Here is a 15,012-nt window from a genome sequence, read left to right as displayed (position 1 = left end):
GGGGTAAATTGTGGAAAGTGTTTGTTTTGATTTCAGAAGAAAGACGGCTCCCGGAACCGGGAGAGTTGTGCAATATTTGAGGTGGGTCTCTTCCAGCGCCGGGAAGTCCCGTTCCCACACCGGGTGGAGCCTAGAACCTCCAGAACCAGATCAAATCAGCAACCTGGGATCCGCTGAGCAAGTGTCCCCGCCCTGTTGGTTCTGTTTGATCAGCAAGGAGGAAAAGTGTGATATCGACACGGAAATCCAGACAGACCCTACGCGAACTCGGCGGAAGGTGAACGCAGCTTCTGATATTCCTGTCTGTGATTCCTCCATTTACTCCACTCCCCTCTCCTTCCGCTGCCGGTGAGGGTGTGTTGGGACTGAATTGACCCGGGTCCGCAGTGCACTCCGACCTGGTTCAACAAGCGTGGTAAGTTTTGTCTCCGATTCTCCCTAATCAGATGACCGTTTACAGCTTATTCCACGAACGAGGGAATTCAATAGAGAAGGGAGCTCTGAACTGTTCATTAACAAATCTATTATTGATCAAATAGATTAAAAGAAACGACGTCTTTGCCTTCACTCGCACTCTCCAGTTGGTTTCTACAGAGTCAGTGAAGAAGAACTTCCGTAAACGATAGTGATATTCGAAATGTCCCATGTTTTATGGTCCTGTCTCGCATTTCTCTCGCTCTGTCGATCAGCTTGCGTTGCCATTTCTCTCTCTCTCTCTCTCTCTCTCTCTCTCTCTCTCTCTCTCTCTCTCTCTCTCTCTCTCTCTCTCTCTCTCTCTCTCCCTCTCTCTCTCTCTCTCTCTCTCTCTCTCTCTCTCTCTCTCTCTCTCTCTCTCTCTCTCTCTCTCCCTCTCTCTCCCTCTCATTCCATCTCTCTCTCTTCTCTCAATCACTCATTCTCGCTCACACACAGTCACATGAATTGAATTCAAACTGACTACAAACTGACCACAGAATAACAGCGACTATGATATTTTACTGTTGGAACTTCGCAGTTGAAAGTGCCGACGAGGGAGGTTTTTTTTTTAACTAAACCCCAATATATAGACAGAGAGATTCAGATTGTACATATCATGTTTTTTGTATGTAACAGAGAGATTTAAATACAATACTAAACTAGCTTTGTTCACGGTTGAAGGTGAGTGCGGAATCCCGAACCGTTTGGATTTCCTTTCAGCAGAGAAGCTGCTCGCTGCTCTGAGGAATGTCTGCATGTCGGAATCCGCCCTGCCGACAGGCAGCAGCTTGCACAGAGAAAGTGTTCTATGAGTCTGACAAAACAGCGAAACTGCCCGCTCCCTCATATCTATTAAATATCCCTCACCTGTTTGTATGGAAGGAATTTAGTATAAACGCTTGAAAGTATATCTACATGTTGGTAAAACATTCTTGGTGAATTAAGGCGATAATAGGTCTGGTATATATAGCATTTCGGGTCTTAATTTCCGATAACCCCATGGTATGTGTTTCGGGTCAGTAATCAAGAAGTCATTGCTCTCCTGTTACTCACTTCAGGCGGTGCTGGCCGTTGCTTTACTGTAGCTTCCTACCTGCACTGTCAATAGTTTCCACAATGTATGTCAAGATTAAAAACAAACTTCCAACCACTGGTTACGTTTTAAAGCCATCGTGCGATTAGTTGTCCAGCCAACATGTGTCCCGTCTCCAAAACTTGTCATAGCCCTGGAATGCATGTTGTTTTCTCTTTGTGCCAGTGTTTCTTGCGGGTGTTTCGATCTGATCTCCTCTATGTCTTGCAGAATACTTGGATTCTGTTCAGGATCTCAATACATAACAAACAGCGATGCTGGGACTGACCAGTTACATAAAGTGGTAGGCGGCATTGCAGAGCGAATCCACTTTCTTTGCAATATATGAACACGAAAGATTTTGACTACAGTGCACCTATAAACCAATTTAATGAGTATGGATCAAAGCATTTGCAAGTAACCTGTCGATGACAAAAAATATTGTACTAAGCAAATCGTCCTGATTGTTGATATAGGTTATAAGCAACAATGGACCTCACACGGACACCGCTCTGCTCTCCTTGTCCACCCCCATGCACACACTGCTGTCTGTATGTTCCTAATTTACGTTTTATCTTCGTTTCCCCCACTGGCTGTTCACAAAATCTGAGTATCAGCTGGATGTTTTGCAGCAATTTGTACAAGTTCTTCCAGCTCTCATCTGGAAGCTTCAATTTTCTTTCCTTGATTCCGGATGAAACATATTTGAGTCTTCCCGAATAGATTTTACGAAAGGGAGAATGCAAAATGACAGGATGCATGGACACAGAAGAGGAAGAGTCCATCATGAAACGAACACTTAAGACCCATTTGTCCTCACCCCTCTCGAGTGGGGACTACGGGGTTCAGAAGCACTAGCCAGATGCTGGGAATTGACGGTGGGTCAACGATTTCCGGGGACGGGGGGAAGGGGTAATATGGGTTAGATGTTCACCCTTGTTTTTCCCGGTTATTCTTAGACGTTGCAGTGAAGGTCATCTATGGACGTTTTCCGTCTGTCAGAACATAAATCTGTGGGAAGGTTGCAACATCTGAAATTATATGCAAAATTATTTGAACACAAATGTATAGACAACCAAGAAAGGATTTTATTTGCACTGTTGTAGGCTGATACTGACCATGAAAGCTATGAAATGGGGAAGGAAATCGTGGAGTTGTGTTGTTGGCCAGTGGCCATTGACTGAGCTCAGAAGCCCATGTCTCCGGGACATGAGCAGCGTCTCAGAGCGGGATCAGTGCAGGGTCAATTTTTGCTTGTAACCTAGATCAACAATCAGGATGATTTGCAGCAGCGTCTGCAATTCAAGTGTCCTTTTCGAGCAGTAGGAGCAAGTATGCTTCCAAAAGCCCGAGATGTCATTTTGAACAGATCCCTAAACCGGCAGTGTCCTGAAACCGGCTATGTGCAGAGTGAAATGAAGGAGATGCCTTACCATCACTGATGAGCGGAGCAGTGCCTCCCGGTGACATTCTTCTCTAAATGTGGCTGGGCGATGGGGATGCAGACTTTGTCATTGGGGAAAACAGAAGAACAAAACCATATCGTCTTTATCCCACCCAAACGACGACAGGATCAGGCAGAGTACTGTGTTGAACATCTTGATGAGGTTAAACGCTGAGACTCGGTTGACGATCACACAACAAACAGTGCGGCTAAGTTAATCGCTGGCGGGTTGGCAGACTACGTGACGTCGTAAGTCACTCTCAGTTGTGTTCAGGTCGCAGAGGATCATGGTAATGTGGTCACAGGTAAAATTTTCGAGATTTCTGCACACACTAATAACAAGGTGTAGCTGTGAGTGAGTGGTTGAAAACATGAAAGATGGATAACTGTAAGCATGTCTGCTTTGGTGCAGAATGCAGAATCATTACTAACTGAAGAGAGATCTGCTGATGGTGATGGCCAGATTCCGGAGCTGTGCCACCACACCAGACCATCCTGGGGTGACAAATCACGAACTCACTGCCAAAATGATTGTTTATATATTATTCCCAGGCAGCCTGATTACTGAAGTGAGAAAGGTTCGTTTCAATTTTGCTCTGCGTTTTTTTGCCGATACAATCGGAACTTTATATACATTATGTGGTGTAGTGTGTGTTTTTGTGGCAGCAGTTCAGAACAAAGACAGAAGAATCGCAATGAATAAAACGAGATGGGTGGGTGGATACTCGAGGAAATCTGCAGATGCTGGAAATTCAAACAACACACACAAAATGCTGGTGGAACACAGCAGGCCAGGCAGCTTCTCCTTATAAATGCTGCCTGGCCTGCTGTGTTCCACAAGCATTTTGTGTGTGTTGGATGGGTGGGTAGACTGATTGATAGATAGATGGATAGGTGTATAGAAAGGTGCATACATTGATAGATGAATGGATAGATAGAAAGATGGAAATTTCTCCAATTGCCAGGGACACAGCAGGCTGGAACACATTGTTTCGGATCATGCTTTTGCTCTGTCATCTGGAGGTGATGTTGTCCAGCCGACTCCGGGTCAACTATAGTACCACTGACATTTCAAGCAACGCGGTGTGCTTTGTTGAAACGGTATCGTGTTAAGACAGGAACTCTGTAAATTGAAATAAATAAATATTTCGGCCAGACTCCAGATGTGGAAAGAGGAAGTGGTGACAAATTCATTCCAGAAACCTTCACTGATCCTGAGGCGAGATGAAAAAATATGTAGTTTGGGCATTGCAGAATGTAGGACACCATTGTAGGAAGATACTGAATTTCTCTTTTCAAGTAAAAGTCGATTATCGCATTGTTTTATCTCATACACAGAGATTCTGTGAAGAGCATGTTTTGAACAACACACAAAGACTCTCTCCCTCCCGCAATTTTCTCCCCTTCCGTTTCTCGCCCATCCTTTTCCTCTTCTTCTAGGCCTTCTCTCTCGCCGTTCTTCCTTCGCTTTCCCCACTGAACAGTTTGGATTTATTTTCCTAGAACGGAGGAGATTTAATAAGGTATTCTACCTGATGGAGAGGATCAGGAAGACATGATGAAGACATTAGGAATCGTATCCGATGTATCAGATTTTTCAATAGAACACACTATAGATTTGAGGTGGGGAGTGAGAGTTTCAGCAGAATTGTGGAGTGTTCATCTTCAACCAGTTGTGTTGCTGGACGAAGGGCTGACGGCTGTACAACTCTGTAAATGGTCCTAAGCCACTGACAAGTGCTAAATAGTGACTGCTCCTGTTTCCTGCAGGGTGAAGATGCTGCCTGTCTACTTGCTGATTGCCTCGCTTGTCACTGGGGCTGACTTGACTGAAAGGTAAGGACTGAGCGAAGTACATTTAATCCGCAACCCTACATCCGTCACTCTGTCCCAATAACTTGCCCAGCTCCACTTCCTATCGCAGCTGTACCTAGACCCGCATCTTATCCTTGCCCTGCTTTTCTCTCCGGGACGGCATCGGTCATCAACCCAGCCTCCTTGCAAACAAACTGCCCCCCTTCCCATTTACCCGGTTCACCCCACTGTATCCCTGTTACACTTGTGTTTTATTTTGTTGTTGACCGAGACCATGACCTGCGCTGACTCACTCCTGATGATCCACGGTACTCTGGAGTGTGAGGGATGTCTGTTCAGGTGTTGGAACTGATTCAGCTGTTTATTTCTCTCAATGTGTTTCTGCTTTCAGTCCTTGTCTGCTGTCTGATGTCCTGTGTACCACTGCGGACTATCAGGTAATGAGATCACGAATATCACTCCTCCTCCCCCCCCCCCCTTCTACAGACAGAGCCACCCTCTCTCCTTCAATCGCATCAGTCCATTTATACCATAACCCGTTTCCATGCAACCTTTCAGTCGTGTATCAGAACTCAGCGTCTTCATTTGTGCCTCCAATTACCAGTCAGTGCCTGGCACAAATCACATTCTTCAGCAACAGCCGTGAGCAGCTTCTTTCTCGTCAGGCCGTATCAGGAACTAGGGTGAATAGCATCGGATCCTTTGCCACTGGGTCTGAACCCGAATACAACTTACCCCTCATTCTGGGATTTCAGCAGCAACAGGAGGACTACAGGCAATTACCTGCAACATTAGCCTGGGAGGGAAGGTGTGAAGAGCAAAGTAAAAAGTATCTGTCGTTTGTCCATTCTTTAGAGCTATAGCATGATATTCACTGGATAACATGAGAATAGGAGGATATGCACATAGTTTAGTGAGTTGGATTTATTTTAATTTACTTAGCCAATTACTAACGAATAAACCTTATTCCACCCTCTCCGCCCGGCTCTGAGCCTCACACCACCGTCCCCCTCTTCCAACTCAGCAGAATAACAACACCATCGTCTATCAACAGCTCCGGCGTTACAAAGAATCGGTCTGGGTTGGAACACACGTGGATGTCAGCATCAGCCCCAAGGTTGACACTTCCATGCAGCGCCTATTGAGCTATACAAGAGGGGGAAACTCTGAAGGTAGGTGGGGCGCGGGGGTAGGGTTGGATAACAAGAAAGAAGCGGTGAGTGTCACGGCCCTATTGTAGGGGCGCTGCCCGTTTTGCGACTTCAACATTTCAAAGCAACTCAGTCTGTGTCTCTGCATGCGTCTTCCCCTCGCGAAGAGCCCGGCCAGTCCTGTCGAAATCTTTATCAGGATGAACACACTGGTTACAGACAGTTGATCAATCAGTTGAAAACAGCGGCAGTCCACATGGCTGATCCACAAACCCTGGTGAATTCAGGTTTAGTAGTTGCATCACATTCCAAGGTAGGGTTTGTGAATGTGGAAAGCATATGGGAATCAGATAATTAGACTGGATCTAAAACACAGCCGAGATTAGCTGTCAGTTTAATGAACAGCAAGTTACACTATCATCAATCTGAAAAATTACAGAAGGCTACAGACCCTCCGGCGCACGATGTTGTGCCGAAATTTTAACTACACTGAGATCAATTTAATCCTTTCCTCCGACACAGCACTTCGTTTAAGCTGTCTTCCCTGTGCCCATCCCGGAGTTTGTTCAATGTCCCTAAAGTATCCGACACTTTCTACGCCATAGGAAGCGCGTTCCACGTACTCACCACCCTCTGTATGTAACTCTGCATCCACCGTATGTGTTCCTCCAATCTCACTCCAGTTCTGCTTCCTTGTGTTAGTCCTTCCTATGATGGGTAAAGGTCCAAGCATCTTTCTTCTTCTTGAGCCCACTGTCCCATACTGGGACACCGGCAACTGACAGGAGCTCGGAGGGTTCTTTACCCTTGACTAGACATTCAGACTCTCCCGATGAGAGGGATGATTTATTTTACAACCCTAACCCATTCTCCTGCTTTTACCACACTGACTATTCAAAAATCTGCCAACCTCCGCTTTCAATATACTCAATGACTCGGATTCCTAGTCCGGGAAACATCATCGTCTCGTCCACTCTATCAAGTGCTTTCACTATTTTATATAGTTCAATGAGGTAACCCCTTATTCTTCTGAACTCCAACGAGTACAGGCGTACTCGATTCTGGTCAATTCTGAAGCCCTTCATACCCTGAATAATTATTGTTAAGCTCTCCTGTACCGACTTCAATACCAGCACACCATTCCTGAGGTACGGAGCTCCGACCTGCTCACAGTACCCCAGGTGAGGTGGGACCAATGTCTCCTCCTGCCTGGAACACTGTTTCTCGTCCCTTCAAAATGAATGCTCTAGGACACTACCTATTGGAGACGTTCTCCCCCTCTGAATTTTGAAATTGCACCGTTTTTTGTAAATATACTTCGGATTTATTCTTTCTTCTAAAGTGCATGTAAACGCATTCCGTATGCAACTTTCCATCTGTCACTTGTTTACTCATTCTCCCAAACTGCATCAGTCCTCCGGTCGTTCAGCTTTTTCAGTAGCTTCTTGCAATAGCAACTGTACTCAATTATTTTCTCCCGAAGTCATTCTTCACCCAGAAAAATAATCAGTGATCCAAGAACCTGAAGCCCCTGCACCAGCTTCTCAGCCACTCAAATATCTGCCAAATCATCTTTCATCGATTCGCAATGGCGCGTGGGACAGTTTTCAATACAGGAATTACTATCCTTCGTCTCAGCAATCTGCCCAGCTCTCTAAATTCTCTCTGCAGCACCTCTTTGCGTTGCCTTCTACGTCATTGGCACATATAAGTGCCAAGGTAGTTCGCTGCTCTCCTTCCTTCTCCAAAATAACACCGAAGCGACCCCATATTTCTCTTACCGTTGTACCCGAGATGCAAAGTTCACGTCCAGCGAATCTCCTGACTGTCCCTCCGACTATTGAATCCTGATCCACAGCCTTTTCTCCCTCTTTCCCTTCTGCACACGGACATATGCTTAGTGCCAGTAACCACATGTCCGGGCATGTCCCTGGGAGGTAATCCCCCATAAGGTGCGATGCGTCAATTTAACTCAAAATTAATAGGGATCAGAAGAGAAATGCGCCATAAATTCAATAATCTAATTCCTTGGAGTATAATGCAAAAAGAAACGACCCTAACATAGTTCCAATTGGAACACCACCAGGTATCAGCAGCCAACAAGAAATGGCTCCATTTATTCCCTTTCATTTCGTCTTAGCAAGCAGTCACTATTTTATCCATGCTAGAATCATTCCTGCAATACTACGGGATCAAAGCTTGAAAACCAGCCTAGTGAGTGGCAACTTGCTGAAGAGCTTCCGAAAATTCAGGTACACAGGATCATCGTATTCACTTTTTTTTCTATCCAGGTTATTATCTTATTAATTTTTTATGAAAATTAACATAGTGTCAAGAAAAATAGATGGTTAAATTCGTAGCTCAAGGATTAGAGTGGGAGAAGTGGTTTGAAATCATGGGAAATTAGCACAACAATTGGGAATGGAAGTAGCCATAGCAGTGGGAGGGGCTGAAACAGGACCGGAGTGAATCACATAACGAGGGATGTGGACAGGACCTTACATTAATTTGTAGAGAAGTGATTCGAGAAATGTGGATAAAGTACAAAGAAAAAGGACCTTCGTGACAAAACACATTGATGAAGTTAGAGCAGTAGATGTAGTGTATACGGATTTCAGCAAGGCATTTGACAAGTTACCCCATGCAAAGTCTATTGAGAAAATAAGCAGGCATGGGATCCAAGGGGACATTGCCTTGTGTATCCAGAACTGACTTGAACATAGAAAGCAAAGTGTGGTTGTAGACTGTCCATATTCTACTTAGAGATCGGTGACTAGTGATGTGTCTCAGGGCTCTGTTCTGCGACCCCTACTCTTCGTTATTTTTATAAATGAGTTGGAAGAGGAAGGGGAGGGATAACTTAGACAACCTGCTGATGACACAGACGCTAATAGTGTGGGATACTGTGGAGGGTTGTCAGAGGTTATAGCGGGACACTGATAGGATGCAAAACTTGGCTGAAAAGTGTCAGATTCTACCCATAGGAAATTCAAAGCTGCTATGCAGATTAACTCTGGTTAATAAAGCATACGGTGCATTGGCATTCATCAATCGTGGGATTGAGTTTAGGAGCGGAGAGGGAATCTGGCACACTGATGATAAATTAAAAGTACGGCTGTGTAGCATGAAAGGGTTAAATTGATCTCAGTGTCAGTAAAATGTCGGCACACCATCTTGCGCCGGAGGGTCAGTACCGTTCTGTACTTTTCAGGTCGACGATAGTGTAACTTTCACTTCAGTAAACCTATATCGAGCCCTGTCTAGAGAGGAGAACAGATGGGCGTTGTTTTCCATGCGTTACAGAAGGCGTTTGATAAGGTGCATCGTAAAAAATATACATGTGAGAGGGATACAGATAGTTGGGTGTGATATATTAGTATGGATAGAGGATGAGTTAACTCAGAGAAAGCACAGTCAGGAGACATAGGTGTTACATAGGCGAGATTCTCCTTTGTCTATCCTGCTTAATAACTTTTTAAATACTTATGCAAACTGGCATACCGTTAAGTACATTGGAGAGTTAAATGCGTAGTTCAATTTTCAGTGTGGGTGTAGTGGGGATGTATTCGTGGGAATTTGGCAACAGTTCTTGGGAAGGAGGGAGTTGTACCTGAAACGTGATCGCCCCTGAATCCTAGGGAATCACATAAATAGGGCTGTAGACATGAGTTTAAAAACTAAATTGTAGGAGAATGGTTTATTTAGTTTGAATAAAGTGAAAAAGAGTGGATAAAAATAATGACATGTAAATGATAAAAAACAGAAATTTAAGAGTTAAGTGAGGAAAAGTCAAGCATAGAAGTGTAAAAGTTTGCAATATTTTAAAAGCACAATGAGTGTAAGGGCACTTCATTTGAATGTGGCTATAGGTTCATCGAACCTTTCGCAGAACTCACCAGGTTTGCTAAGAATGTCTGTGGTGTGTTGGTCTTCATTGTCTGGCGTCGTCGCAGGAACAACAGGATTTCTTTGTGAAATTATTGGAAAAAAATCAAGAATGGCAGATAATGCGGTGGTCTCTGTGGGAGTAGATAGTTAGGTTGATCTTAAAGTAGTTATAATTTCATCAGAACATGGTAGGATGGAGGTCCTCCTTCGCTTTCTATTGAAATTCCTGTTTCTGTTTCCAGTGAGAAATATAAATCTTTTCAACTTTCTTCATCACCCCCAGAATTGTGGATCCAAAGCAATGGACAATTTCTCATTTCATTCACCGGAGATGGAGAGATTACAATGTATTTGTTGGTTCCCGAAGAACTTTGGGAAAACCCTCCAACACCAACAAGCCCACAAGTGAGTACCAGCTGGAACCTGAGCGGTCATTATATTTTGACTGACCCGAAGGCCGAGGGCGAAATGCGGTCGGGAAGTGGATGGGGAGGCCTGCTCAATGGGGTGATGGTTACATTTTTGTCAGTCTTTCAGCTATTGAAGCTGGAGACATGCTTCGGAGGGAGGAATGCTGGTGTCGGCCAATGTGAGGGATATTTAGGACCAGAGTATGTCGATGTTTTTCAGGTCGCGCGAGACACTGCTCCTCGTGATGCTTTTGATGTTCGTTATTAAGGGACAGTGTTTTGATCTACTTAAGTGCAAACAATAAATTACGAAGAATTCAGCACAGTTTCCTCAAGGGGAAATTACACCCTGCAAATTAGTTGGGATTCCTCGAGGACACAACAGACAGGTTTGACAAAGGCGAGTCAGTCGCTGATAAATAAATGTATCTGAATCAGAACCTGAGGCCGCACTAGGGTCAGTGGATGTGGCAAATCGGGAAGTTGGAGGCACTGGCGGATGTGCGGGGTAAAGGTGAAAGCAAGTTTCATTTGGGAGGTCTCAGGATCAGGAAGGGACTGCAAGGGAACGTGTCGCCCATCAGGAGAGTAGGGTGAGTTGAAGCAAAACCGGGAGGTCATCTCAGATATGATCTTCTACCTGAGTGAATAGTCGGACAGGACCGATAAATGGGCGTGTATCGTACTTTTCCTGTTTCAATTTCTACGGTGTTTGTATCCTGCAGGCGTTTATAACTCGTTTCCCGACGATGGACGTGCTCTCCAGGAGGATTCGTTGGAATGCCATGACCCAGGCAAATGACTTCAATCGCACGCTCACGGAGCAGAATGCCAAATTCAACAACTCCTTCTTCTTCGTGTCTTTCTGCAAAGGGTAGGTAACACACCGAGGCGTGTAGTTGAGTCTGCTGTGCAGCCAGTGCCTAGCGGGGCATAGAAATGTCTCTCCTCGCCGTTTGCCAGGAGGGAGAGTAACTGCATTCTGTTCGGAGCCCACGACTCCGATGGCGAATCCTTGTGGATTTGTTATGGTCATGGAGAATTGTATTCCATCCTTGTGCTTCTCAATTTTTCCTGGCAGACTTCTGAAAATAAAAGCGTGCTGACTTGAATCATTTTTATTCGATACTTCAAAATAATTCTAAATGTCATCCTCAGAAAAATTTTGCCAGCAACTAAGTTGGACGAAATGACTCTGAAATATTGTTCATAAAACTAGATGATGAAGGAGGTGTTGGGCCAAGTGGCCCATTGGTCTGTCGACAGTTAATAATGTCTGATTCATTATCTCCTTCAACCCTATTCCACTGTATTCTCCCTGTAAAATTTGATACCTTTGCTAATCGAGATCCTATCAACCTTCACTTTAAATATCCACAAGAACATGGAATCCACGTCCATGTGTAGCAGTGAATTCCTTGGATTCACCATCCTCTGGCTGAAGAAATGCTTCGGCATCTCGATACTAATGGGAAGTCCCTCTATTCTTAATTTTGCACTCTGGTCCACTCTATCTCGGCAGTTCAGCAGATCCCTGCTCATTGTTCTAACCTCCTGCGAGTACATGGACAGACCCATCCAACTCTCCTGTGACGATAACGCTGGCATTTCCGATAGCATTCTTGTGATTGTCCTCTTGAACATCGACAACGCCAACGCACACTATGCTATATAAGGAGTCCACAACTGCTAGCAGTACACTGAATGTATAGTGATCAGTGTTTCATAAATCCTCAGCATTACCTCTTTGCGTTTGCATTTCAATCCTCTCGAATTGAATGATGACTGCATTTGCCATCCTTGTTGTTAACAGACGTTGCATGTTTCATCATTAGGGAATCCTGCAAGAAGATACCAACACCCATTTGCACATCTTATTAATGGATGTTCATACCGTTGAGGAAGTTGTTTGCGCCTTTATTCATTCTTCAAAAGTGCATGGCCATCAATTTCCTAAAACAGTATACCATCTGACAAATCCTTGCCTCATTTCCAAATCCATTTTGGTACTTGTGAATTTCTCCGACTTCCTCAAACTTCGGCAGCAGCACCCCCCCCCCCCCACCAACCCCAACCATCCTTCTCACTAACCTTGGTATCGTTTGAAGAAAGTGGACACAAAGCCAGACATTCCGTATTCCAAGTCATTTACATATTACGTGAAAAGTCCCAATGACAACACCGATTCCTAAGGAACACCTGCACCGGTCTCATGTAGGAGACATTGTTGACCTGCAAATATACTTTAAAGCACGGTCCAGGGCATATGTACCTTCAGGTATGTCAGCCTCCTGATCCACCTCCAGTCTGTTCAGCTTCCGGATCTGCCTTTAGACCTTTTAGCTTCCCGATGTAACTTCAGACGATTTAACCTCCCGAACTATGATTACACCTTTGCTTCCGGATCTACATTACTCATATCTTCCTGATGATTTGATTTCACCTTTTGCCAGCAGAGCATTACCATCCCCTTTTCCTTCCTTCCTACACTTTCGATACAATATGCATCCTTTGGACATTAGGTTACCAGCTACAGTCAATATTCTTTTTGCCATGGCTGAGTGAAGCCTGCAAAAACATACTCGCTATTCTGGAACTGTGTTTCAAATTCATCGAACTTACAGAGTACAACTTGGGTATTAAAAAAAACGCCCTCAGTCCCGTAGTCACCCTTTTCAATTCAACATTGCTGCGAATCCTGTTGACTGCAAATCTATTCTATTATCAGACTCTCCTTGCTAGCCGCCTAACTACACACTGGCACTGTTTTAAAACCAACTACCACAAGTTTATCGCTATCAAACGCTTCTCATCAACCTGCTGAATTGATTTAAACATACATGTATCCGCAAGTTCTTTGGATTTCTCCGGTCTCCGGGTGTAACTGTCCCTGCTGTACAGAACATGTCTTTCCCCTGAAGGTATCCCAATGATCCATAACTCCTGCCACTGCCCCCTGCACCAGATAGTCAGTAATGCATCGGTCTGCAAATTCCTTCTATTTTTACCTTCATTTGTACGAGGAATAGGGAGCAATCCGGCGATTATCATCCTTGAAGTCCTCTTCACATGCTTTCTACCTAATTCCCTAAAACCACTCCTTCTGACCTCATCACTACGTCTACCTATGTCATTGGTGCCAATATGCAGCAAGACTTCTGGCTGCTAATCATTGCCCTTAGAAACATTGAAAACTCGCAGCACGACACCAGCCCTTCGGCCCACAGTGCTCTGCCGAACATGTCCATATCTTAGAAATATCTAGGCTACCCCACAGCCGTCTATTTTTATAAGCTTGTACCCATCCAGGCGTCTCATAAAAAAAAAACCCTATCGTTTTCGCCTCCACTACCACCGTCAGCAGCCCATTCCACGCACTCACCGCTTTCTGCATTAAAAAAAACGTAACCCCGGCATCTTTCGGCACATACTTCCAAGCGCCTTAAAGCTGTGCCTTCTCGGTTTAGTCATATCTGCCCTCGGGAAAAAGAAACTCCGGCAAAGCACATGATCAATGAAACTCGTCATCTTGTACTCCCCTATCAGGTCACATCGCATCCACCGTCTCTTCAAAGAGAAAGGGCCGAGTTCACTCAGTCTATTCTCATAAGGCATGCATGCAAATCCAGGCATCCTTCGAAATCTCCTCCGCACCCTCCACATCATTCCATTAGTGAGGTGATCAGAGCTGAGCACAGTACTCGACGTGGGGTCTGACCAGGGTCCAATATAGCTGCAACATTGCCTTTTGACTCTTGAAATCAATCCCACCGGTTACGAAGGTGAACCTTGTTAACCACAGAGTCAACCTGAGCTTTGATTGTCCTGTGGGCTCGGATCCCAAGGTGCTGGATGGATGGGTGGGATCCTTAGTAATACAAAGCGCCCTGCAAATGCATCACTCCTGATAAGTTCCCCAGATTACTGTCAGGGATTTCCGTATGAACCTCTCAGCCGTTCTCACTGTCAGTTGTAGTGACTCCAGGGCCGATTCTCCTCTGTTCCTATGCCAGATGGAGAAACAATTGTCAAGATGTTAGCAGTCGTACTTCCTCTAATTTGCAGCTCAGATGGGTTTGGGAGCTTGGCTTGCCCCAGTCTATGTCGGATTGAAGTTGCAGCTGTGCTTCCCTGTTCAGGGGTTATTAAGTCACCAGGTGAGGCCATCGCTAATGTGAACTCCAAGAAACATTATTGATGAGTACTCATGTTAACAAACAAAATTATTCTCAATTGGAGAATTCTTGGGTGAGGGGGTGCTACAAGGGGAAAGCGAAAGCGGAGTACCTCTCCCACAATTCTGTCCACTCGGCTCAGAATGCTCCGGAGCTGTAGTCGGAGGATTTGCTGGAACTTCTGCGAGTGTTTGAAGCTAACATCACAGGAAAATGGGAACCAGTATAATAGCGCTGAGGACGAGTCAGCAGGTTTTGAAGTAAATGATGTGTGTAACATGACTATAAGAAAAGACATGCCAATGGTTCCGCACAAATGGAGACAAAGTAAGCAGCTAAATTGTACCTCACAGGGATAATTCAAAACGGCAAATAATGCCGGACTAGACGTGATGTCATTAAACAGGCACAGTGTTTTGAACAATGTAGACGAACTCATGGCGCAATTAGAATTAATCAGTATGATATAGGGGGCGCCGGTGAGGCATGGTTAGCAGAAGGCCGTAGTTCACAGATCAGTATCGAAGCATCTTTGCCTCAGAATGACAAACAGGAAGGCATCGGCGGTGGTGTGGCTCTATTGGTAAGAGATGGAATTACA

General features: G+C 44.8%; 1 protein-coding gene across 1 annotated transcript in view; it reads left to right on the top strand.

The window, feature by feature from the left end:
- Positions 1-268: 268 nt before the first annotated feature.
- LOC132390618 (uncharacterized) overlaps positions 269-15,012 on the top strand; it is a 68,494-nt gene continuing 53,750 nt past the window's right edge. Inside the window, exons 1-6 of the mRNA XM_059963216.1 lie at positions 269-415; positions 4,743-4,808; positions 5,179-5,224; positions 5,842-5,959; positions 10,110-10,231; positions 10,962-11,110. Of these exons, the coding sequence (XP_059819199.1) occupies positions 4,750-4,808; positions 5,179-5,224; positions 5,842-5,959; positions 10,110-10,231; positions 10,962-11,110 (494 nt within the window). The 5' untranslated portion in view covers positions 269-415; positions 4,743-4,749. The remainder of the gene's footprint in view (positions 416-4,742; positions 4,809-5,178; positions 5,225-5,841; positions 5,960-10,109; positions 10,232-10,961; positions 11,111-15,012) is intronic.

Source organism: Hypanus sabinus, unplaced genomic scaffold, assembly GCF_030144855.1.
Source record: "Hypanus sabinus isolate sHypSab1 unplaced genomic scaffold, sHypSab1.hap1 scaffold_99, whole genome shotgun sequence".
In the NCBI taxonomy this organism is placed as follows: Eukaryota; Metazoa; Chordata; class Chondrichthyes; order Myliobatiformes; family Dasyatidae; genus Hypanus; species Hypanus sabinus.
This window is presented reverse-complemented; position numbering and strand designations above follow the sequence as displayed.